This window comes from Notechis scutatus, chromosome 2 (genome assembly GCF_049901735.1).
Source record: "Notechis scutatus isolate UNSWTSFEM ecotype Mainland chromosome 2, rNotScu1.2, whole genome shotgun sequence".
NCBI classification, from domain to species: domain Eukaryota; kingdom Metazoa; phylum Chordata; class Lepidosauria; order Squamata; family Elapidae; genus Notechis; species Notechis scutatus.
Window position 1 is genome coordinate 119,279,070 of NC_142010.1, and position 26,553 is coordinate 119,305,622.

Below are 26,553 nucleotides of genomic sequence, written 5' to 3' on the forward strand. Positions count from 1 at the left end.
GCCCTTTTTGGCAATGCTGTATGGTATTCTATTGCCAATGGTGCTATTAATTTATAGTTTGACTGAATTATATCGGCTAACCTAGCAGGCAGGTTGCCATCTTTCCAGCTCTAATTTGTGTAATAGGGCTGCTGACCTCAGGATGACTAACAGGTAAAAAAAAAGGCAGACAGGTCCCACCCCACCCTTAGAGCCAGCAATCCTCCTCATTTCTTCCTCTATTGTATCCTGCCTTGGTTACCTTTACAAATAACTCAAGCAAACATATCCAAACACACCTTCCTGCTTATTTTCCGCACAACAATCCTGCGAGGTGAATCGGCTGAGATTGACTGGCCCAAGTCATCACTCAGTTGCCTTTCACGACTAAGGCAGCACTTGAACTCACAGTCTCCCGTTTTCAAAGTGGATCCTTAAAATAACAAGGAACTTTAAGGGCAGCAACCCCTGGCATCTTTTCAACGCCCCAAAGGTTGAATCGCACCAATTGTATACCGTTCCTCTGAGACGATGCAGAGTTCTGTAGGAATTTCCCCACCTGGGCGTTTGGTGAAACTACACAAGTGAGAGAGCGAGAGAGTCTCTCTAGACCGAGTCAGACCAACCAGACTCTCGGCTCTTTCAACTCCTGGGATGGGATTTGTTGTCTCGGACACAGCCAGAAGGCAGAAATGAGAGAAGAGGCGGGGACGAAAACAGCCCGAGCGCCAGCTACAAAACCAGGTCTGGAATCGCAGCGCCACACAGAACCTGGGCAAGGGGGTGAGCCGAGAGAAGCGGGACGGGCTCCTGGTACGTAAGGCGAGAGCTCGGTTACTCGACACCCAAAGATTTCTCCGCCAGCCGAGAGCGAGGCCACGGCGGTGATTTATTAGCCTGCAATCTGGTTGCCCAGAGGGCCTGATAAGCACCCTGAATGGAGCCTGATGTCATGCTCGTGTCAAGCGGGTAGCTTCCCACAACAGAAAGCCCGGGAGCGTCACTCGAGGAAGAGGGGAAGAGAGAGAGAGAGAAAGGGACCTTGCTCAGTCTCGCCTCTCCCCCGCGTCGTTCCCAGCCTCGCCACGACACGCCCCCCCCCTTCCGCCACCCGCGCCCGCCACCTCAACTTTCGGCTCCGGCCGGTGGGAGAAAGGGGTCCCAGGGGCCGCCGGACGGCCAATCCCGCCGGCTCCTCAGCTCCGCCGAGCTCCGACCTTCTTGGAAGGGAGGAGCGCCTAATTGCCCTACCTAAAGCAGGTAAGCGTTGGGGCTTGGGGTCCTCGCTGGGGACGCGGGCTCCGCTCTTCTGCGGAGGGAGTTCTAGTTCTCAGCCGAGCCCAGCCCGGGGTCTCTTCTTCTGCCGACCCAGAAGATAACTTGAAGCGTGGAAGAGGGGCGCGGGGGCCTCGCCGCTGGTTTCTTTCAGAAACGGCAGCGGCGGGGAAGGTGGGGAAGGAATGCCTTAAAATACAAAGCAGCCCTCCCTGCTTCCTGTTAGGCGGCTCTCCTTAGCTTCTGCTTTGTATGGGAACTGGCGCGGTCAGGTCATCTTAACACTCGCCAGAAGTATGGAGCCGCTGCATGATGGTCCCAGGTCTTTTCTAAAAGTATAACTTAAGGGTGGTGATAGGTGTTGGGTGTGGATGTGTGTGTGCGTGCACTAGGCGATTAAGTATACGGATGTGTGCGTTTGGATTATCCGATGTTGTTTCTTTAACAAAACAAAACACAGCAAGGAGAAGCTTAAAGCTTTAAAAACCAATCTGGAACATTCTTTCATGTTTTGTTTGAAGAGTGTGGTTGAGGAAAGAGGAAAACAAAATAGCCCCTCCCCAAAAGGTTGTAAAGAGCACCCAGGGGCTTAATATGGTGACTGGGAATTTGCAAGGCAAAAGAGGGATTCTTTAATGGTTGGTGTATTACACTCTCTCCCGACCCCCCTCTCTCCCTCCCTCCCTCAAACCTTTTGGCTGGCTGGAGTGGATAGGAGCATGACATTGAACAATATAGGTTATCCCTAAGGCATTGGGAAGAAAAGAAAACTACAAATGTGCCTGAGAATTTTTTTCCCCAAGCCATTTGGTGGTACTTCATGTTGCCATAAAGGGTGGAGAATTGTGGTGAGTCGACTTTAAAAACCAAGCTACCTTATGGATTCTTCTTTCTGGTTTCAAGTAGGGGTTCTAGGGAATTTGTACAACTGTTCTAAGATGCAGAACTCTTGAGTACAGGCAACATTCACAGGGGTTATGAGTTAGCCAAAAGAGAACATTTGCTTTTTGCCTCTTCTGCAAACAAACATGAACTAAATTAAACTGGGACTTTGCTTCTTGACTAGGGAATATAGAAGGTAGAATAATGGGGTTGGAAGGGACCTTGAAGGTCTTCTAGTACTTTCCTAGGCAAAATGAGTGAAGTTGGAATCTGTGTGAGTATGTATCTTTAAGTCAGTGTTGATTTCTAGTGTCTGCCTGGACAACACCCTGAAGTTTTCTTAGCAACTTTTCAGAGATGACTTGCCATTACTTCCTTATTAGGGCTGAGGCAGATTGACTGGCCCAAGGTCACGCAGCTGATTTTGTGCCTCAAGCAGGACTACAGTCTCCCGGGGCCTAACCTGTTGTTTTAACCACCACACCAAACTGACTATCTTGAAGTAATAATGCATAAGCTGTTACAAGCTGTTTCCATGACCTTATCAAGGTTCCTTATCAAAATACTCAACTGATAACATTGCAGAATTGTTTAGTCACTTTGACATCTGGAGCCAGAGAAGGAATAAATATACAGTAAGTGTTTCCCAGTCAGGTAACCTTGATATATTTGGTTTACAATTCTTGTTGTTTCTGACTTTCAATCTTTGTGGCTAAGGCTCATAGGAGTTGCTGTCAAAACCATCTGATGAACATCAATTGAGAAATGCCAGTGTGTATGCTCTTGGAATTAGGCCAATATATAATATAGACTGATAACTTCAGTCAGTGTTATGGATACTGTTTGACCTCTCAAAGCAGGTCTGCAGAATTCAGCCTATCATAAACTGTCAATCACAATATACTCCAGTCTGCATTACAGGGTTATGCATTTGCCCTAGAACCTTAGCAAGACCTGTGGACTTCAAATCCCAGAATTCCCTAGCTAGAATTCTGTGAGTTGAAGTTCACAAGTATTAAAGTTGCCAAGGTTGGACACTCCTTCTCTAGAATTTGCACAACCAGGCATAGGTTTAAAAATGTTTCATACTGGATGTGATATTTTGGCTATGTTTGCATCACATACTGAAGCACAAACTTATCAACTACATTTCAGCCTTATGCAGCACATGAATTTGGCCACTGAGATTAATTTCTTGTTCATTGTATCAGGGAAACCCAGGATATTGAGTGATATAGTTCAGTTCATTATAGATAAGGATGGTGAGTGAACATTGCCACTATTTGTTATATTCAGCTGTGCTTTTTTAAGTTAACTAAGTAGATCACCAAACTCAGTTTCTGAAAGTTTGATATATACAATTTATTAGGAGCAGAATTGTAGATCTGAATATTCTTTGCAGGCAGATAGAGGTAGTTTGTGCTTTTAGGTAGAGGATGTATATATGCATATATGTCTTCATCGTCACCTGTTCCATAATGTCTATGTTACTTCTGTTTCACTGTTGATTTGTTCTATGGGCATCACTTGCTATTCTCACTTTTGCCTTTTGGTCTATATGAGCTGACCAAACCTGCATAATCTTGCTAAGGACTTTGTGTGGTAATCAAGCATATTTAAGATCATGTTGTTGCTCTTTCCTAAGACATCCTTGTGGGTTTGGAGCCATGAAGAAAAGAGTCCCTGAAATCTGTAAGGCAGGGGTGTCAAACTCAAGGCCCAGGCCCCAATCTGGCTGCGGGGTGGTTAGATCTGGCCCGCAGAGCCACCCTGGAAACAGCAAGGACTGGCCTGCGGTGCCTCTGGCAGCAAAAACGTGGCCCTCCCGAGCTCGGTTTTCGGCTGGGATGGCTTCTGCCAGTGAAAACAGAGCTTGGGAGGGCTGCCCTCTTGACCTCCATTTTCACTGGCAAAGGATTGCAGGAGGCTGTCCCAGCCAAAAATGGAGCTTGGGAGGCCGTGGTTGCTGGCATAGTACTCGGGCTGCCACAGGCGCCCCTGACACGAGTGATATCAACCTGTCCAGGGCCATCCTGGCCACGGTGATCTTGGCCCCCTGAGATCAAACACAGTCCTGATGCGGCCCTCAGTGAAATCGAATTTGATATCCCTGCTATAAGGCATGTATATGAACACTGGTGGCACAGTGGTTAAAGTGCAGTATTGCAGGCTATCTCTGCCCATAGCCCATAGAGTTTGATCTTGACAGGGCTCAAGGTTGACTCAGCCCTCCATCCTTCCAAGGTTGGTAAAATGAGGACCCAAATTGTTGGGGACAATATGCTGATAACTGCCCAGAGAGTGCTGTAAAGCACTGTGGGCAGTATATAAGTCTAAATGCTATTCCTTTTGCTATTTTATGCCTTCTTTTCCTCTCCTGCCAGCCAAAAGAAATAATTGCTCACTGCTTCCTCCTTCCTCTGCCATTTCTACCTCTCCTGCCTACAGAGGAGAGATTCATCTGGAAGCAGCCAACCTCCTTCAGACAGAGCCAGTAATTGATTCTGGGTATCTTGGAAATGGTGCCTGTTTCTTACAGAGGTGTGAATCATAGAAGAAAGGAATTTCTGGGCCTTTGTGGGCTGTTCTGCAGTTTGCCTGTTTGCCTTGGAAAGAAAAACTACCTATAGAAATAAAGCAACTTTTCCCATTATTTCTGTACTCTTTGAAAGCTATTGGGGAGAGGGGGAATATATTTGTGTGTAAACTGTGCTTGGTTTGTGTTGTCTACGGATGCAATGAGGACGCAGCTCACAAATGCATCTGGGGTAATGTATCATTTGGTACAAGTGGAGAAATGGAAACAGAAGTGTTTAATAAAATTGTACTCCTGGCCTGCCATGGAAACCAGATGTCAGAACTGCGGCTTCTCATAGGCCCTTGATGTCGTTGCCCTCAAGCAATGTTTCCAACCTCTCCTGAAAATGCCACATGTTATTTGCAAAGGGAATCTGGGAAAAGTAGATCCGGGAAAGCTCAGGCCTTTAATCCATCTCAAGCGACGCTGCCTTTCCCAACCAGCAGTGGATTTCAAACAGAGGTGCTTTTTATTTCCCCTGCTAAGTGAAGATGAGTGGAGGAGAAGCCTGCTGCATTCTTACAATGAAATAAGCATGTTAACCTGGGTCTTCAGTTCCTCCCTAGATAGCTGTTCTAGAGAAAACTAAGATAAATCTCAGGTACCGCAACAAGGGTAAGCAAATGTTTTAATCAAGAGCTGCCATGTAGAGAGCCTTCTTCTAATTTATTGTAGAATGCAGAGTTTCTATTTTTGTTTTGCACATAGTGATTATTACTGGTCAGGGAATGTAGGCTTGAAAGCTGCTTGGTGCTGTCCTTTCATCAAATGATTTATCTGACCAGATGTGATTCAGTGCCATCTTCCAGAGAACACCTTTAGAAGTACGAGAAGCTTCCTAGTGATGCCTCCTACAAATTACACATTTGTAATTGCATCTGGGGGCTATAACATATCAATGAGCATTGTACAAGAAATGAATTCTGATTGGTGAGAATGATAATATGGATCTTCTCCCCCATTCCTTTTAGAGTCATAGATGGGGGGAAAGGCATATCCATTGTAGTCTTTTATGAAGTACTAGCTCGATACCCGTGCTTCGCTACGAAACTATGTGGTTGGGCTTAGTTTTGGGGAGGAAAATAAGGGGAAAAAATTCTGCCTTTCCCTACCAGCATCCATCGGTATTCATCTGGCTAGCGTCCTGTCAGTGTGTGAGAGAGTTGAGGGCTGTTTGGAAACTGAAATAGTATTTGCTATGTGAGCAAGAAGGAGACAGCATGGAGCCTGGACATGGCTTAGCTCTACTGCTCTGTACTAAAGTTGCTTGGTGCTGTGAAAGTAAAACTGAAACTGAAACTCCTCTGCTTGTGTTTTGCATTTGGAACAGATTTCTTTTCAGGTGGGGAGGGGGAGTAGAACTCCTTAGCATTAGAGTGTGTTAATAATAATATATGAAATAATGCTCTGATGGTCATTTCAAAAAATCCTTTCTTAATGAGCACCTAGAAGCCAAGAGGAACATACATGCCAAATTTCAAGTTTGTAGGCTTTACGGTTCTGGAGATTTTTTGATGATGCATGAGTGGTATTTTGCTTTTATATACATAGATTAGCTATACTCCTATTGGATATTTTTCCTGCGAAAAATTGAAGTCCTCACCAACTTAGCAGTATCCTGTACACAGATCTGTTTCTGCTGATTCAAGATTGGAACTAAAGAAAGGTTAACAGCTAAGCTATCTTATCAGTACTTTGGGGAAGTTTATTGGGGTGGATTTCCAAGGAACTGGCAATGAAGTAAGCATCAATGTTTACTTTAGGCTTCTGCAACATTAATTAATGCTGAATCAAATAGTTTATTGGAGCACTTGGGAGCAGGGCAAAAGTGCTTGTTCTAAGAATCGAGATGACAGTAACTAGCTTGCTCAGAATCCCTACTCGTTTAGTATATTTTTATCCAGCCTTTCTGATCTTATCCAGGCATTGATTGAACAAAATCTGTATTGTGATTTTAGCAAAAAGGCTACATCATCTGCTAACAGACCATGCATTGACCCCTGATTTTTTCTTTTTGTTAGATAGGACAGCTTATATCCAGGATATAAAAAAAAATCTAGTCATTCACTAGAAGATGACAAAAACTTAGGTTTTTGTGTCTCATCATGATCTTCTAGTATCTGTATGCAACTCAGAACTGGCAACCCTGTAGCTGGCTATGTAGAGAAAAATAATCCTGTGTTTTCATGAATAAATATGTATGTGTGTGTATACACACAGAGAGTCATGCTCAAGGAAGCTACTATGTTAAAGAGGAGGCTACTATTCCCTATGATAGGGAATGAGAATTGAGAAAATTACACGCACATGATCTATTGCACTAAGGAGGACAAGATTCCCTCCTTCCACATGTTGAACTATCAACCACAGTTAGAATATGCAGGCCAAGTTGCCAGGCCCCTTTTTCTAAAAATTAAGTTATATGAACTTTGGGCTTGCAGTACAGTAGTTCAGATACCAGAAATGCCTACCTTTGTGTTGTTAATTCTCAAGCTGGAGCAAGCAGGTTAAAACTAGAGAATTGATAGCTTCCAAATAACCATAATTTATTTAGGGCCAGTGTATTAGTGATGCTGCACACATCACTTGTCAGGTGTGTATTTGTTTGGATCGTCATTGGTATGCTCTAAATTGACTTTGATGTTTTGCAAATGTTTTCCCCCCATTGGTAATAGTGATAAAGTGAGTTTGTGTGTAAGAGAGAGAGGGGGGGGGAGAGAGATTATTTCTTTTCCTGATAAGACATTCAGAATAAAGCTTCACAAATAATGCTCTTTAAAGTGAAATTGCACAGTATTGTGCTAATAAGGAAACGATGGCTATTAGAGTCATATCTCAGCAGCCTCTTAAATTAGGGAGCTTAGCTTTTGTTCATATGAGTAATTTAAGGTGTTATATGACAGTGCATTTTAAAAGGAATATTTGATGTTCAAGTGTTTGTGTATTTTGCTTAAATCTCTAAAATCTGTAGGCTTCCTATGGTATGTAGTTGCTTAAGATATTTTGGTGCTTCCTTTGCTAAGGCTGCATGAGTATGTTGAAGGGATATTGGAGGATGCTGTAGCTTTTAGAGTATAATGCTAAATCATCTCTCAGTGAAAAGTATAATATTCTATAAGGGTAAACCGACCCAGCTTTGATGTCTAGAGCATGCAACTCATGCAGTGCTCATTTACATAAGCTTAAAAAAGATCATGTAAATATTAGAATTAATAGACTTGAAAAGCTGTTATTAAATTAGCTTGCCATTTTTTTTACTGCATTGAAACATTGCTGGAAATAATGTTGGTAACTTTAAAAAAATTTTTTTTATATAAATCCAAACTCCACAGGATTATCACCATCACCCAGAGACAATGACTGAATTGGGCTAGTTATTTTATTTCAGTTATTATGTTGTTACTGGTTAAAAGTCTGTTGTCAGAAATGGTAGTAAAATATGCATAGAGACTAAATAAATAGAAATCAACTGGACAGGAAATTCATTGGCCTGATGTTTTCTTGCTTAACCATAGCTTATAACTTTCCTGCTTTAATATTATTATTTTTAGCTGTTGCAACTAGGATTCATATGCTTTCAACCCCAGAGGTACAGTACAATATTAAAAGCTAAGTTTATAACTCAAGTTTTAACCCAAACAATTGAGATTCCACATGAAATAGAAATAATATCTAACAAGCAAGAGCTCAGTGATTTCCTGATCTGTTCCTTAGCAACAGGGCCCTTTTAAAGGATCCCTACTAAAAATTGTTGCTTTATATTCTGACACTCTGATGCATGGTTCCTTTGACCTTTGGTGTCAAGATTACTATTGGTAGACTGTGAAAAATTGGATATGAAGAAGGTTTAAGAATTCTTCTTTAGGTTGTAATGTTCAGCAAATAGGATGATAGTCTGAATGAGTAGGGAATGAGTTTTTTCCCCCCTATGGAACTGGATGGCTGCTTTTTAAATCTGAAAAGCCCCGAATCCATAGATATAAAGTGGGTTATTTGCATGCCTATAGAAGAAAACTCAGTCCTTCTAGAGCAGGGATCCCCAAACTTGGCAACTTTAAGACTTGTGGACTTCAACTCCTATAATTCTTCAGCCAGCTGGCTGGAGAATTCTGGGAGTTAAAGTCCACAAGTCTTAAAGTTGCCAAGTTTGGGGACCTCTGGTCTAGACAGAGCTGCCTTCTAAATAGAGAGGAAACTGAAGTCTACAAAGTTCCCGGCCCAAGTATCAGCCCCTGAAACACACCTTAGGCCTGATTGGTCCCTTGCAGTAATCAGATTTGGAGACATGTGAGCACTCCAACCCCCTCCCGAATTTAGAAGTACATGGATTCCTCTGAGTTTGGGAACCAGGCAGTCCTGAGTAAGAGCCCAGCAAAGGGAGGGCTAGAGGGTGATATCTCAGAGGAGCACAGCTGAGCTGGCAAATGTTTTATACAATGAAATGGAGGGGCAACGTTCTTATTATGCTTGTCCCCCAGAACAGTTTAGCCAAAGAGAGAGGTTCTTTATGTGGAGTCTGTGCAGTTTCTCTCCTCCCTGTGCCCCCCCCCCCCACTTAACCCCTGCACTGTTTTATCAGCCTCCTTTTCTCTGTGCAAACGTCACAAGTCTGTTACTATCAGCTCTGCCACAACTTAGCAAAAGAAGTGGGAGGTGGCACAAACCTTTTTCTACTGCTCTACAGAAGAAGGAAAGGCTTCTCTCAACTTGCTTTGAACTTTTGTTAAATGTTTACATCAATAGCATTCATCCCTTGGGCTTTTCCAGTAGCCACCAAAAGCAGCTTATTGGTATACCAACTAACCTGCTTGACTTTAAAAAAAACAACAACACAACAGCCATGCAATCTCTTACTTCAGGGTGGAATCAGGACAAGTGGGTGGAGCTGAGCGTTTACTGGCTAGATACCTTTCCTGATGCCTGTGCAGAGTTTGCAGCAATTTTCTCTTTGAATCCTGATAGAGATTTTCTTGTTGACAGTGTTGGAAGAAATGTCTATCTGGGTTCAGTTCCAAGTTGAAAGAAAGACACTGGAAACATGGAGACTGCTTGGAAAGACGGTTTAATGATGAACAGGACCACATTGAGGTCCTGGGCAAAAAAGAGCGCATGGGTGAAAGAGGGAGAGAGATTTATAATCTCTGTTGGGCTTTGCTCCCTGTTCCTGTGGCAAGAAATGTATCCTGATTGGTTGTCAGACTCCCATGGGACCATGCAGAGGTAACTTTGTAGGTTGTCTTGAGTCACAAGCTTGATTGAATCTTGCTGGGTGATGTAATCTTCCCAGGTGCCATGTGGTGAGATGGGTAGAGGGCTAATCCTATCATGTCCTGAGGGCCAGGTCTTAATCCCATTACCCTGGAGCTTTTATGTTGTAGATAAGATGTCTTTTTGGGGCTATTAACAAAGGTGGGGACTGCTTTCCAAGGGCATGTTTCTCCTTTTCTCATCCAGGAAGGTATAATATTCTGCCTTTTTAATATTTCCTAGAATATTTCATCCTCCTAGGAGAGGGGCGGGTGCTAACTTCATACAACAGGATACCCCATCTACCTCTTGTGTGTTTCTAATATATTAATTTTCCCAGAAACTAGAAAGGAAGAGGGGAACGAAAATCCTCTCTTTCTAATTTAAACAGGCCATCTGCTCAGTGGCTCCTGCCATCTTATTCCGAACCTTTTTAAAGACAGCTGCTTGTAGCTTTTGACATCAGATGATGACTGTTTTCTTTCTATTTTAAATTTTAGATTGCTTGTATTGGCCAGATTGTTGATTATTAGTCTCTTGGGGCGGGGGTCCCCAACTTGTGGACTACGGCCTATTCACAACTGGGCCATGTGATGGTGGGCTGGCAGTGCTCGCAGCCCGACTGGTGCTCTCGGTGAGCTCTGGTGCTCACAGCCCCACTTGCGTGAGTGAGGGCACACACGCACCTGCTCCTCACACAAAACTATCCCCCTTCCCCCCCCCCATCCCCCTGTGCTGGGCCACAAACCTGGAAAGGTTGGGGAATGCTGTCTTAGGATATTCTTTTTAATTCCATGTTTAAGATTGGATAGCTACTTTTACAGTTTAGTATCATAATGCTTTGTCCTTCAGATTGCTCTAAGTTTTTAACTGTGCTGCAAGCCACAAAACACTGTGAGGTAGAAATATAAAAAACTGCCTCATAGCAAATCAAATAATTGACCTATGTGCTCCCTTGTGGCTTCTGTCTGTATCATGTTTTACCCGCAGTAAACTTAACCTAGGCTTCTGGATTTAATCTTGAGGGTTCACTGAACCATGAATTCACATAGGCTTGGTCAACCACAAGTTAAAAGGAGTAGGCTAGTTTAAATCTGTCATGGAAAAACAACTACTGACTGGCCATATTAGCTGCAGTTGTTTTTAATCTAGGTACAATCACATCAATGTTACTTTGGACACTACTACTGGATTTTCTGACCTTAGAGTACTGTAGGTCCAGGGGCCCTTATATCTGAGTGCTGCTGTTATTAGCTAAATAATATAAACAGACTAGAAAATTAATTCTTGATCTGCCTTAACTATTAGCCTTCTCTGATCTAGATTTAGGGAACAACTCAGGATAAAGTGTTGAGTCATTCTATAAACTGTCTTCCAGAATTTTGGAGTACAACTCCTCTAAGCCTCAGCCAGCATGGCCCATGATTGGGGGATAATGGAACTTAAAGTTTCAGTGAGCCAAGCTGAATAAGTCTGATACATTCAATCACCCAGCTCTGTTACTTTAATAAACTTGAACTTTCTCATAATTAAAAGTTCTAAATTTAGCTGTCTTCTGGAATATGTAGTTTGGCTGGCATGGAAAAGTGCTTTCAAGAAGTAGGGCTGTATCAAATAAACCTTGATCCTTGGCTAACCCTCCCACTGTAAGCATTTCTATCTTCCACAGTACTTCTCAGGGTAATAATCAACCTAGGACAGACACCGTTAAGAGCTTAGCAGTGATATTAAAGGTACTTGAAGAGGTGAACCAAAGAGGCCTAACTAACATGGTCATGACTAGCATGGAGTTAGAGAGGCTTCAAGGCTTTGTATGGGCCTCCAAAATTCTGGCTACATAACCTTTCTAAAGGTTACCATCATATTGTAATGTTTAATGTGATACAAGGAATAAGGGAAAATATTTATTTGGACAGTGTTTATTTTATTCAGCTGTAATAAACCCTACTTTGTCCTGGTTGTGTCCAATTTGGTGTGTGATCCAAAGGCCAAGTAATGATCCAAAGGCCAAGTAATGACTCTCAGTTGCAAAAATATTGGATCTGTCTGGAGAAGAAAAATATTTAAAGTATCAGCATTTTCATATAGACACTGTATCTTTTCTTTTTCTTTTTTTCCTTTAGTTCTTTCCTGAAGAGCCAAGAATATTTGCCATCATTCCATCATGATGGCTACACCCAGGACACTATTGCCATGTCTTTGGCTTCTTGTGCTTTCCATGACAACATGTTTAGCTCAAGCGACTTCACCACCACCATCCCCACCACCAGGATGTGGCAAGGACTTGAACTCCATCTACTACAACCTCTGTGACCTATCTGTCGCCTGGGGCATTGTGTTAGAAGCCATGGCTGGCTTTGGGGCTGTCATCAGCTTTGTCCTCACTGTGGTCTTAGTGGCCAGTCTGCCTTTTATCCAAGACTACCGGAAGAAGAGCTTAATAGGGACTCAAGCTTTCTTTCTGTTGGGCACTTTGGGGCTTTTCTGCTTGACCTTTGCCTTCATTGTCAAGCAAGGCTTCTCAACATGTGCTTCACGACGCTTCCTCTTTGGCGTCCTCTTTGCTATCTGCTTCTCCTGCCTGGCTGCCCATAGCCTCAGTCTCAATTTCTTTGCCCGGCAAAACACTGGGCCTCGGGGATGGGTCACCTTTGGCATGGCTTTTGTCCTCGTCTTGGTGGAAGTCATCATCAACACTGAGTGGCTCATTATTACTGTGGTGAGGAATGATGGTACTACCAAGGATCCCTGTGACCTGAAGAACGAGGACTTTGTTATGGCACTCATCTATGTAATGTTCCTGCAAGTAGCTACTTTCATTGCTACATGGCCTGTCTTGTGGGGACATCACAAGCACTGGAGAAAGCATGCCGTTTTCATTCTCCTTACTACTTCCTTTTCCATGGCCATCTGGATAGTATGGATTGTTATGTATGTTTATGGCAACCAGCAGGACCAGAGATCAACTTGGGATGACCCCACCTTGGCTATTGCTCTTGTCTCCAATGCTTCAGTTTTTGTTTTGTTTTATATCATTCCTGAGATTTCTCAGGTGACCAAGCCAGGACCAGAGCAGGCCTATGAGGATGATGTCTACCCCACAAGGGGGGTTGGTTATGAAACAATCCTCAAGGAGCAGAAATCCCAAAGCATGTTTGTGGAGAACAAAGCTTTCTCAATGGACGAACCTTCTTCAGGTAGGCATGTGATACTGATGAGGAGACCGGGAAAAAACTGTAATCAGAAGAACTGCATGCAGGTTTATACTAAACATATCTTAACATGTTTTTATGTAGACATGAAAATGATTATGGGTAGTCCTTGACTTACAACCACAACTGGGGCCAGAATTTCATTGTTAAAGCAGTTGTTAAGTGTATTGGGTCCAATTTTATGGCCTTTTTTGCCACAGTTGTTAAGTGAATCATGTGGTTCAGTAAATCTGGCTTCCCACATTAACTCTGTTTATCAGAACCCCAACAAGGAAGGTGTCAAATGGCAATCCCAGGACTTGGGGGAGGGGGGTCTGGAACTGTCTTGAATACATGCCACATGCCAAGAGTCCGGATTTTCATTAAGTGAGTATAGGGATACTACAACAATCATAAGTTTGAAAGGTGGTTGTAAGTCACTTTTTTCAGATCTGTTGTAACTTCAAACAGTTTCTAAACAAATAGTTGTTTGTCAAGGAGTAATTGTCCTGAAAAATTATTTGCTTAGAACAATGTTGCCTATGGGTGGATATCATAGTCATTGGTATCTGTGACCCAGCTGGAGAAGACCAGAAAAATAGCTGCATCTGGTGGTTATAAAGAATCAGATCCGTACAACTGCCTCTTTCAGGGAATGATGTTATAGTTGCCTAAATTTGTCGATTCCCAGGAGTACTGGGTAGCCTGTAATCTGTTCAAGAATGGTACGGTCATTGTGGTGAACTTTTGGGGCAGGGAGTTTACATAGTATCAATGCCATCTAATTCTACTCTATGATCTTATAACAATTCTTTGTAGTTGAATTTTCTAACTCTGCTGGACAGTAGCTCAGTAGATGGAACAATATATATATATTTTTTTTAAATAAATTTTATTAAATTTACAATTAAAAACATATCGACATTACATACACAAAAGGGAAAAAAAAAAAAAGAACACTCGGTCTTACAAACTGGAAAGAAAAGAGAAGAGGAGATGTAAAAGAAAGAAAGAAACAAAGAAAGAGAAAGAGAAAAAGAAAAAAAAGATGCGTTTAAAAACAGACAATATCCTTTTTGACAGACTGTCAAAAAAGATGGAACAATATTTTTGATAGCATCAAAATCAGACAGCTTTGCTAAATCTGAGCTGCTCTATAATTTAGTTTTCTGTCTTAAAATTTACATGTAGAATAAAATAATAAAGTTTATGGCTATATTTTATTGGGAGGAAGTAAATCTAGTAGAGTTTATATCTAAGTTTATACAGTGATAAATGATAAGTAAATTTATTATGTGTTTACAGAATTTCTAGGCTCGTACCTTCAGAAATATCCTTATATTTTGACATGGCCAGAAACCACTGCCTGCTGAGAAAGATAGAAATGTAGTACTATAAATAAAAACCAAGATACCACATTAAAACTATTTTCAGCTAAGGTAAAATCAATTTAGAATAGCACACCCAGTAGCTGAGTTCACCTTTTTATTTAAGTGAGTTGAAGATAAACCAGCTAGGATTTGATGCTATGCAGGACAAAACCTGTTGATTGTGTATCATATACAAATGGACTCAACATAATAAGCAAAATTTATTTTAGGCCCATGCGTCAGTTTGAAAGTATGGATTATTGTCATTGGCTTACTGATTACATCAGCCATATTGCAGGGGCTGGAAAGAGCTCAACTTTAGAGCATCAAGACAACCAACATTGTCTCTTGAGTGCCATAAATCCAGATGGATTTTCTTGTTCAGAGAAAGTCTCCAAGCACCTTGGGCTCATTAAAACTTACTTCGTCTATAGTTACCCGCAAACAAGACTTTGTTTTATGGGCAGCTTATGAAACAAAAGTCCCAGTAGCTTTTTTATGGCTTTTTCATTGGACTACATTGATCAGACGATGCTAATAAGCAACAGCAACTCACTGGAAAGAATTATAGATATGTGTTTATATATAGGTGTACTTGTAAGAAAGGATGCCATTAATTTGGGGAAGAGCTTTAAGGGTTTAGCTTTTTTTTAAAGTATACACTGTTATACAAACTTGTGACTTTATTTGTTAGGGTCTCTCTTGCTCTCTTTTTCTATTTTTAATCTTTCCCTGCTCCTAGAGCTATAAAAGTACCTGGGCACATAAAACCAGTATGCTAAGATTTTAATACAGATATACCATGTAGTCCTTGACTTACAATTATAACTGAGCTTGGAATTACAGTCATAAGTCATGGTTGTTGTGGAGTTGGGGTGCCCGATGACTGCATTCAATTTTACAACCTTATTTTGCAGCAGTTGTTAAACAAATGCCATGGTCATTAAGCAAATGCTGTAGTTCTTAAGCAAACACAGTGGTCATTAAATGAGTTCCTTTTCCCTAATGGGCATTCTTTTTTCAGAAACCAGAAGTATACATGCGAAGCCAGCCACACACACACACAAAAATGCCAAAAACTGTGGGGTGCCGCAAACAGTTGTTGAGAATTTAGCCCCAAAAGTGATTTTAATATAATTTTTCTCTTATTTCACATGAAACCCTACAGTCTCAGGTGGAAGCTTTCTCATAAGACTGTGCTAGAAAATTGGGTCTAGGACAACTCAGCACATAGCAACTCACCACAGCCAACTCGCCATTGGACAGGACTTACATTAATATGGAAGAAATGGTGGAATAGAATAAATTTAAAAAGGATGCAAAAGGATGGACAAAATAAAATGTGAACGACAGAAATTAAAACAATTTCTAAATTATTTTAAATACTTAAAATTGAATTGCTGAATTGTCCCGCAGCAAGTTGTCCCTCGATGAACTGGCCATGGTGAGTTGTCCTGAGGTGAGTTGGCTGCGGAGAGTTGACCACATCAGGTTCTCTCATTCCAAGAAAATCAACATAATTTTACATCTAGAACAGGGGTGTCAAACTCGATTTCACTGAGGGCATCAGGGTTGTGTTTGACCTCGGGGGAGCTCGGGGGGGGGCATGGCCAACTTGACGTCACTCGTGTCAGGGGTGCCTGTGGTAGCTCGAGTGCTCTGGCAGAGCACCATGGGCCGGTCCTTCGCTGTTCCCATGGCAGCCCCGTGGGCCAGATCTAAACACCCCATGGATCCAGCCTGTGGCCCTTGAATTTGACACCCCTGATCTAGAAACCAAGTTGTCTTAAGTTATTGACCAGCATTATTCTCCAGAGCCTGCCATTCAAACCATGCTATCTAGTTTTGCTTGTGAAAATGTTTGGAATAGTATATTTAAATGATGTTGTCCTGTGGCTTCTCTCTTTCCAGCTAAAAAGCCAGTGTCCCCATACAGCGGATACAATGGGCAGCTTCTGACAAGCGTCTATCAGCCCACAGAGATGACTTTAATGCACAGTGGGCCTGTAAGTGAATGTGCTGTTGTGCTGGCAGCTGTTTCTCCTTCTCGTCTTGCCTTGACTTTAGCTTAATTTGTTGGGTAGTAGGCTTAAAACAAAAAAAAAAATGGATCTATAAAAGATGTTAGAAGAAGTGGCTATGTTTGACCAGAAAAATGAAGGCTTCTCTGAGATGTTAATCCAAAAACTTTGTCAGATATCGGTTTGAAAGGGGTCATCACAAGCAGGAGAGATTTGAGGGTGTAATCTATAAATAAAAGCTGGATAGTCTCATGGATGTTTCTGCGCAAACCTTTTTTAAAAAAATGTTTAAAATAGCAAATTCATTGCTTTCATTTTTAATCTGATTTTTTGTATAGTATTTATTCCATTTTCAAAGAAAAAAAATGGAAATAAAATTAAAACGAACAATTTACCATATACAGAAAAGGAAAGAAAAAACATTATACAGCAAAATGAACAAACAAAAACTGTGATTACAACTGTGTAAGGCCTACTTCCCAAACACAGAAGGATATGAGATGGCAAATCCCCTTGATCTCTATTTTCCTAAGCAGAGGAGTTTAGCTCAGTTATTGCTTAAGTTGTGAATATTTGTTCAATTACTCACCTGAGTTGACATTGCCTACATTAATTTAGTGCCTCAGGTGTTTTCTGTGAGAGCCAGGCCTTCTCCAGCAGTTTTCTGGGCAACTGTTATTGAAGTTTTGAACTTGTACAATTAAAGAATCAAGAAGCTTTAAGGGTTCAGGAAAGATTTGAAACCTTCAGTCGTGGATCTAAAGTAAAATGGCATAAATTAGGCTCATTTTTCCTGAATAGTGTCCCTAAATTACTGTTTAGCAGTGGTTTACCTTCAAAATGTCTCAGTCTTCCTTGTTCTATTCAATTTTCTCCCGCACAATTCTAAACCTACATCATAGTTACCAAAGCTAGCAAATGTCAAGGCTAGTTTGACAGGCCTTAGTGAGACTGTAAGCTTGTAACTGTGTTAGGAAATGAGGAAATACAAGTGAGGGGCCCTTGGTGTTCTCCGAGCTTGGTTGTTTTCTTGCAAATGTTTCATTACTTAAACAAGATAAACATCAACAGCACTGATGTTGTTACCTACTTCGAGCAATGAAATGTTTGCAAGAAAACAACCAAGCTCAGAGAGTATCAAAGAGCCCTCATTTCAACCCTGAGCTACAAATATTCTCCTTTATTGAGAATATAAGTCTATGAAAGCCTTTTTATTGCCTTAAAATATTTTGGCATCATCAGCAATACTGGTTTGGTTTCTTTTGCAATTACAGTCACGTTTCGAAAACATGATTATACTTTTTGCCCTATTTTTATTATTTATTATTTTTGTGGGTTTCAGTTGAATGCCCCTTATGATGTCATCCTCCCTCGTGCTACAGCCAACAGCCAAATGATGGGCAGTGCCAATTCTACCCTGCGTGCTGATGATGCTTATGTTTCACAGAGTAAGCAAGCATCAGTTCAGAAAGATGGAAGGAACGGGCAAGCGAGCGAAATGGTAAGCCTTGGATTATTCTGTTGTAATCTTAGGAGCAACTGAATTTTTATCTGACCTTTCTACTTATATGCTGTGTAAAATAGTCTGTCTCTTTCCCAGTTACATCCCTAATGTTAAAAAACCTAACCTCTTAATGTCTTGTTTTGCCTTAGGCTTCATCTCCATATAGCAAGCACAGATGGTAGAAGTTTTGAGTCCTGATCTCCACACATTATGGTCCTTGAGGATGTCTTACAAAGCCTGCCTCCACAAAGGAGCATCTAACCGGGGCAAGGCCTCAGATAGACATGGAGAATGGAGATGTTATCCTGGGAACTGAGAAAATTTCATCTTGGTTGCTGAGGCAATGCATTTCTTTTTCTCATGCATAAACCAAGCGTTCTACTTGACATCTGTTACAGTAAATCTGGGTCACTGGGTCAGGATGCCACCTCCTGTTCTGTGTTCCGAACAGTGGGCCTTCTATTCTCCTTGGAGCCTTCAGTCAAATTTATAATTCCACCTCTGTTTTGCCAGTATTTTGAGAGCTTCCCTTATTTTCACCCCACCAATGATGGGCCACATTCAGAGCATTGAATCTTGTTCATTTTGTACAAATATGGTGTTATGAGTGCTGAGAAGTTCCAATCTACAGATCACAATTCAGCCTCTTGTTGGAGGAATAGATGCTTCCTGCATTTTCCCATCTCATGTCTACTCCCACAAGAGAGTGTTTTGGAAATCAGAAGGGTATCACTCCAATTATTCTTTAATAGAGGCCATTCTTCTTAACGGAGAGAGAGAAACTGGTCAAATGTAGCAAGAACTCTTATTTGAAGCCTGTTTTGCTTTCTCCTAATCCTTCTGTCTTTGGACCAAGCCCTGGAATGTGACATCATGGTATTGTTTGGGAATCCTTATTATCTCCTCTTCTGTTAATCCCTCCCTCTTATGAAAATTAAGGCTGCATATTTTTAAAAAAATGCTTGATGTTTTACTTTGAATGTCTGTGTTTATGCAAGATGTTGGATCTACTTTACATTGTGGTCAGAGTCTAAACATTCTTATCTGACTTTGACAACCAACTTGGTGATTGAATATGTTGGAGGCACCAGTGGACATGAAAGAAGGAAACTATATTAAAACAATATTTTCATTTTAATGACACATAAAATGGTGGAATTTGCAAGACTGCTGTCAGTAACTGTTTTGTCAAAAAAGTTCATTGCCGATTGTGCTTTCAATATGGATAAGCCTTCCTTAATTTGATCTTCTCTCGAACTGAAGGACAAGGACTATCACCCCAACCAGAGCGGAAGTGCAAGAAAACTGCCCAGATTTGGGTGGGGTGGGGTGGGAAATGCAGATCTATGAAGGGAAAGTAAAGGAATTTAATTGCAAGGAGAGGCCAGAGGGCTTTACAAGAGATGGGTGGTGTCATGTAACTGCACAAACTATTCCCATTGTAAAAGCTTGTGCTGCTGAATGGATTCTGTCAGGCTTAAAAACACCTGGGAGTGGCAGTTTCATTACAGAAATGTAATTGTCTCTTTTTTGGCATTACTCATCTTGCTTTACCTCGTCCTCACCAGGTGAGGATGAGTCACCTCCATTTAGGATATTTTATTATGCTGACTTATCTTTTCTCATCTTTTTTGTGCTGTTCCTTGGGGAATTGTTCAGACTCTGGAACAAAAACTTTCCCCTGTGGAGTTGTCTCACCTCACCTCTGATGGTGGGTTCTGAGATGCACAGTCTTACGCCTCAATAAATCTATTTGATATGCCTTCAGTTCTTTTCATGGTATCCCCCTTTCTCTTCATGTTTTGGTGTGCTAGTTCCTGGCTTATGTCCATCCTGTCCTTATGCTGCTATTGTGTGCCATTTTTCTCTTTGCCTCTTCTCTTTTGGGCTGAAAAGGGATGCTGTTTCTCTCATGCTGGCAGGAGAAGGAAGCTAGCTTGGTAAAAAGAAGCACTTCCTGTTTCTTGCAATGCATTTTCATCAAGTCTTCTCCTGGCCTCCTAGACTGATGTCCTCTGAAGTTTAGCTTGCTTTGATTGTGCAAGCATTTTGAGCAGGTAAATTCTTTTCCAGACTTCTCCAAATAGGAGCCTCCAAATGTGTGGGGACAGTGACTCCACGAGAGTTCTTTGGGCCGTCTTCTGATTGGAAAGGTATTCTCTACTGTCTATAGAAGGACCATATCCTGCCTGTAGAGTCTGTGCTCAGGAAGCAGACGGAGCAAGTTTATACTGACTCAGACCCTAGCTAGTCTTGAAGAGGCTTGCATTGAGTCGTGATTTCTGCTTGTCTTGCTGAGAATGCTGCTCTGTACCTTGCTAGAGGATGAGTCTGCTTCTGGCTTTTGGCTGAAAGATTCTCTGCTCTGATAATGAGGAATGATGTAATCTCCCTCTGCTAATGGAAGCTGGGTAAATGGCAGAAGACTAAGGAGGAATGTCCCTGACTGCTATTTCATCCAGACTACTCTTTAAGTGGATTGGGGAAGTGGTTCTTATCAGATATGACTTTTCAAATTCAGAATTGTCTGACAAATTAAATATCTTTTTTCCCCCCTAAAAGTGACTTCTGACGACTTGTTTTGTGATATTCTTTTGTGGGTTTGAGAACAAAGGAGGAAGAGTTGAGAAAGAGAAGGGCAAAAATTACAAATGTTTCTCTTCTGACTCTTTATTGTGCATTTCCTAACTGATGGATTCAGCTGATTAATAGGAAGGATTTGGACTTCCCAGAACATTGAACTTAATTATTCTACGATTTGAAAACTCAGATAATTTTATTTGACACAAGATTTATTTTCTGGACAATGTATGGAACATAACATTCCGTTCCAGTCTGGGTAATATTCTTGTTTTGCTCTTGTTCTATTCTTTTTAACTTTTTTGAAAAGATAAGTACTCTGCCGAGGTATTTATACTACTAATTTTAGCTGTAATACATTTTTGAGGAATAAACATTGACTCCAACGTGCTCTCTTTTATCCAGCCTGCAGAAATATTGTTCCTTATGGCCATGATTTCCTCTCAGAATTATTGGATAAGAGTCCCCTCATCTTTGTACCAGATATCCCAAAGGTATTTTTCAAAAGACAACAGGACTTTGGGGGCGGGGTTCCCTTAAAAATGTTTCACTTCTCATCCAAGAAGTTTCTTCAGATCTGAAGAAGAAGCAGAACTGAAGAAGCTTCTTGGATGAAAAGTGAAACATTTTCAAGGAAAAAAATCCCAAGAAGGTCCAGTTGCCTTTTGAAAAGCATCTTTGGGACAACTAAGACGTGGATAATTGACAATATCCATAGATGCTTTGTACCAGATGTTGTAGAACTCTAGATTCTAGAAAATAAAGGTGGCAAGACCCTATTTTCTGTGTGATGATAGCATTTCAACCTATCTACAAGCAGGAGAATCTTTCATTATTTAGGAGTCCAGTGATCAAGAACTGGCTACCTGTTTCTTGCTAAAATTGCAGGTTTGTTACCTGGCTTTAGGGCTTTTATTATCATCAACTTAAAAGCAGCTTATTTTAAATACCAGCTACTAAAGAATAACCAAGAAGTTACACTATCTAGTTGGACATTGTGTGACAAAGAATGCTGGATTAGATAGCTCATTGGTCTCATTCAGCAGGCTCTTCTTGGGTCCTTCTGGTTATGTCACTCTTTCTTATGGAAGTACAATGCACTTTAACATTGTATTTTGTGGTGGTTGACATTGTGGTGTATTCCAGCCTCATCCTTAGACGGTTACTCATGTAGCTGCATTAGTCTTGCAATTCTCTGAATTTCTAGCCAATAAAAATTTACAGGTGGCTTATTTTTTGCTCTTCTACCAACTTGGAGGTGGGGTGCCAGTCTACAGACAGAGAATGAATAAAGATATTTATGAATAAATATATTTTCTGAATAAAGATATTTTTTTTCCTTAGTGGAGTCCTTAGTGCTCTCTGAGCTTGGTGTTGTTTTCTTGCAAACATTTCATTATCAAACTAGGAAAGTGCATTCTTTTCTTTCTCCTTATATAGTCATTTCAGGCCAGATTAGGCCAGTATGTGATGGTGTGAATTAGAAGGAAAAGAAACTTCACATTATATTATTAGCTTTTAGCATGGACTTGATAGTTTTAGGAGTGGCAGTAGACTGCTTTCTCAAATAATTGTAGTTATCCTCTGGAATGATGAGCAAACTTTGTGAATATATGATGTATGTCAAGATCCTCTAAGAAATATTTTTGCATATTCCACTTTTAAAGGAATAGCATCAATAGCGTTGAATTGTATTAACAGAACCAGTGTTCTAACTACAGCTATTATTGTGTTCTGTCAAAAATGATGATTTAGTTAAAAAAAAAAAGAACAGCAATTTATTAGTCCATCTAACATTGTGGGCTCTTTTTAACAAGTCTTAAAAAACTGCTATGTCATCTATTTGCTGAAATGCTCCACGAAGTTTGTTATTATGCTTGAGGTGTTTCTCAAGCAGGAGACATGAAACGACCATAATGTCTTGTGAAGCGTGACATTGTTTTCAAAACACATCAGCCCTAACAAACTTTTCTGGAGTACCTCCATTAATACACAGTGGACTGGAGGTCATGCCAAGTTCAGGGGCTACATCCCTCAGCCAGATAGCCTTTCGTACTGGCAGCAATTTTTCTGCCACTCCCGGATATGGCAGCCTGAATAAACCGCACCTCCATTAATTATTTAGCTGCCCGAAGTGCTCTGCTCACTGTGACCTCTCTTAGTCCTTGGGACAGGCTGGTGCGAAGGTGGGGGGAAGAGTTACAGGAGTGGCCTTGTTAACTTGGTAAACAGCGTAGTCTCTTTTATGATAGGCCTGCCATTGGCATCTCTCAGTCCACCAGATTACGCAGGGATCTGATCTGAATGAATGTTTTCATAGTGTAGCCCAAATTCTTGGCCTGTAACAGTTCTCTCCCAGCTGATGCAGCTTCCCTCTGAGGGGGCACAATTATTAATGTTGTAAATTCATCTGGGCTTGGATCACAGTGACCTTCAAGCCTCTGTTTCAGGGCTGCTCCTTATCTCACCATTTATGAGGTGGCCTTGTTCTGGTTACAACACTATTTTATGCATGAATGGCTGCCTGGCAGGTCCTAGCTGCAGTATGTCAAAATAAAAAGGCTCAGATTCTGAATCACATATCCAGTAAGGGAACTCATAGTCTAGATTTGACACTTCTTTTTCTGGCTCCACCCCTTTAATCAGAAGCCTCTTACTTGGAAAAGTAAAATAAGTGTGTGTGTGGGGGGAGCTTTTCTTGGCTGTGTTGACACAATATGCTTAGTCATAGTTAACTACTGAATTAAATTAACACAATTCTCTTGAATTTGCAGTGTACATTTGGCACATACTCAACAGTCACACAAGTGGACTAGCTTAAAAAGTGTTTGGCTAATTTATAGCTCATAAAGTGCATTCTAGGAGGGAGGCTTTGAAAGAAATGAGTAGTCTTTAGTAAGACAACAGTTACCACCTATGGTAACTGATCCCAGTTGCTATGATAGTTCAATAAAGCTACCCTATTTCTTTATTCAAGGTCTAAAGTTGAGGAGGACAAATAGTAAAGGAATGCTTTTGCCCTTGCGCTCTGTTTATTCAATTCCCAGAAATGTTTGTCTAACTACAGGTGAAAAGGTTAGGCAGAGATGAGTGATGTGCCAAAATTACAATATGAATAGGAGGTATAGATAGAAGTTATAGAAGTCTTCAGCATTCTTCTTAGCAGTAGGGAAATCACAGCTAGAGAGAGAAACCTTCCCTAAAAACCATTTTGATTATGCATGATCTTGATTTTTTAATTGTCTCCAAAAATAGTGGGTTTGGTGCCAGGTTTTTATAGGAATGTTTCAGGTTTTTAATTGCATCTAATTTGGAAGAGTGAGTCATTCCTACCAACAATATATCTCAAGAAATTGACGTGACTCCCTGAAACGCTGCATGCATCCCTTGCTAAATGTTTCAGAAAATATTGAACGAAACAAAAAAAATTGTTGAAGCACCTAGGAAGCATCCCACTTTCAAAAACTTGAATGAGGTGATTGACCATTGTCCAGAGTTATCTAAGGATGCCTTAGCTTGAAAGAAACAAAACCAAAAGTACCATAAGCTATGTGAAGATCACTGAACACCAGGAAACTAACCAAAGCTGCTGGGTTTTCATTATAGCAAATATGTCAGCCATCTTAAATATGCAATAGCCGTCATGAAAAGTCTGTTTGTGGGAAGAACAGGCCAAAGAATGTGGGATGGAAAATCTATTATGGAGAACAGGACTACATGCGGAAAAACAATACCCAGCTTGATATTGGTGGTGTACCTTCCCAAGAGTAAAAATACTTTGCACCTGGCAAATTTCTCCAGGATTTGCTACTGTGGTATACCACATTTAAGCCATTGCTACAATTGATACATGGTCAGCAGAGCTTCAAGAACAATGGAGATTTCTGAAACTACCGGATGGAGTTAGTAGCAGTTAAATTTTCTCTGCAGTTGGCCACACCAAGCCAAAGTGACAAACACTGCCCTAGGGCAGGGCTGTCAAACTCCTGGCCCAGGGGCCGGATGTATCAAGCACTGCCCACGCCCACACCCGATTTAGTGAAGGGGAAAAAAGCCCTGCTATGTCATGTGCCGCCACCGTGACGACATGGGTTTGACACCCCCACACTAGGGGATCTGGGATTTAGCCTGGCTTTCTACAGCCAACACATTATCAAGGCTTCATGGGGCTTATTTGCTGTTACATTCAGCATTATATCCAGATCATCTATGGGTCAAGGAGTGTTTTATCAAGCCAGCCTCCCTCTCACTGGCATCTACTTCCAAGTGTGTAACTATGCCATTTTAGGAATCATAGGGGTAAACTGAGGATCAGCACTTTTGGATTGCAAAATCACAGAGCTGGAAAGAAATTTGGAGGTCAGTTAGTGCAACATCTTGCTTTGGTTTAATTTTTGTTATTATATTATTTCCATTGTCCTTGTCTTTTTTTTTTTTTTTTTGGCGCATTTGGAGACCATACCCAGCACTTCTACTTTCATGAAGAAGTTAAGTTTTGGTAAGTGCTGGATGAGAAAAATAGTACCAGTATCAAGGGTCCAGTCATCCTGGACATTTATACACTAAAACACTAAAAAACTGGAACATTTCTGAACACCCAGTTCCTTCAAATGCAGTAACAAGCTGCTAATGTGGAATGTTAGATAACCAATAACTAGCACAGAAATACTTGAAGCTGCTAGATATTTTTGTGATAGAAGAGTTTTCAAACTGAAATTTTTCACATTTTCTGTCCACAGTGTATTTGTAATTGATCCCTAAGGATTTAGGGAACAAATTTACTAAATAATCTATGTCTTCATCTGTCTTGTGTTTGGTGTTAAACATTACACTGATTCCTGGAGTCTCTGGAAATATTTAACCGGTTAGGCTATTGTCCAGTCAAATAGAATCCAAGCCAAGCCTTGTTTAATCATTATTTTTTAGAAGCTTGTTGGTGTCCTAGACGAAATTAGGTGAACTGGGAATTGTACATTTATCTGGGCAGTTTTTTCTTTCAGATTAGGAGCCTTAATCAGAAGGATGACAGGACTGATAAGGAGATTGTTTTAGACTATGCTGATTCTGTTTTTGGTTTTGCTTATTGAAACCAAGTGTTGATTAAGAACAATAATCCTGAACATCCAGTATCACTGGCCTCTTTCTCAAGATCTGTTTACTCCCGTTCTATTGTTAAACAATTCAGGACATTCCCAGTGGTGGGCTGTGCACTAAGTTGAAATCAGCTCTGGCATGTTGGGATGCCATGAAATTGGTTATATTTGATAGCTATTGTGATTTATTTCTGGATCGGTTGCACTTGAGCCAGTACCATCCCTTTCTCAGTCCAACTTACTTTACACAGTTGTTGTTATGAGGAAAATAGGAGGAGAGAGGAGTATTGGGTAGGTTTGGCACCTTGAGTTAATTATAACCATAATAAAAGTGGAATATAAATAATAATAAACATCAAATCGTAAGTATCATACAAAGAGCAACACATTCTAAGAAACATCTGTTTTTGCAGAGTTATATGAATATGTATGCAAGAAACAACCAAGTGGTTTCATTCTCAGACAGCTCAGTTGTAGGAATGGAAACAATAATTGGCCTGACAAAGCCTCATCTTGACTCTTTCACTGCTGGTTGATTTGCACAATGGAAAACAAGCCTGCTGTTTCCTTGCCGCAGCTGAGGTGGCCCATTAACCATTTCTTGAAAAGTTCTCCTTGGCAGGCTGAAACAGGTTCCAAGTGATCCATGGCCTCCAACAGCAAATGTTAACTCCTGCACCTCCTGCGAATATTCTGATTTGTAGGAAGGAACCATTAGGTGATACTAAATCAGTGTTTTTTCAACCTTGGCCATTTTAAGATGTATGAACTTCAACTCCCATAATTCCTTAGTTAGTGTAGGGAATTCTGAGAGTAGGTCTACATTTCTTAAA

The 26,553-nt window shown here is 40.9% G+C and overlaps 1 protein-coding gene across 4 annotated transcripts; it reads left to right on the forward strand.

Moving 5' to 3' along the window:
* The first annotated feature begins 551 nt into the window (after positions 1–551).
* GPRC5C (G protein-coupled receptor class C group 5 member C) lies at positions 552–21,970 on the forward strand. Of its 4 annotated transcripts, none has more exons than XM_087956015.1 (5): positions 552–723; positions 12,085–13,158; positions 16,434–16,528; positions 17,886–18,044; positions 18,197–21,970. In XM_087956015.1, the coding sequence occupies exons 2-5, from the start codon at positions 12,126–12,128 to the stop codon at positions 18,227–18,229; spliced, it is 1,320 nt and encodes a 439-aa protein (XP_087812141.1). In that variant the 5' UTR covers positions 552–723; positions 12,085–12,125; the 3' UTR covers positions 18,230–21,970. The 4 variants fall into 4 exon arrangements, with proteins under 4 accessions (XP_087812141.1, XP_026531567.2, XP_026531566.2 ...); XM_026675782.2 differs by having other exon boundaries at positions 562–792; XM_026675781.2 differs by having other exon boundaries at positions 563–1,239.
* The last annotated feature ends 4,583 nt before the right edge of the window (positions 21,971–26,553 follow it).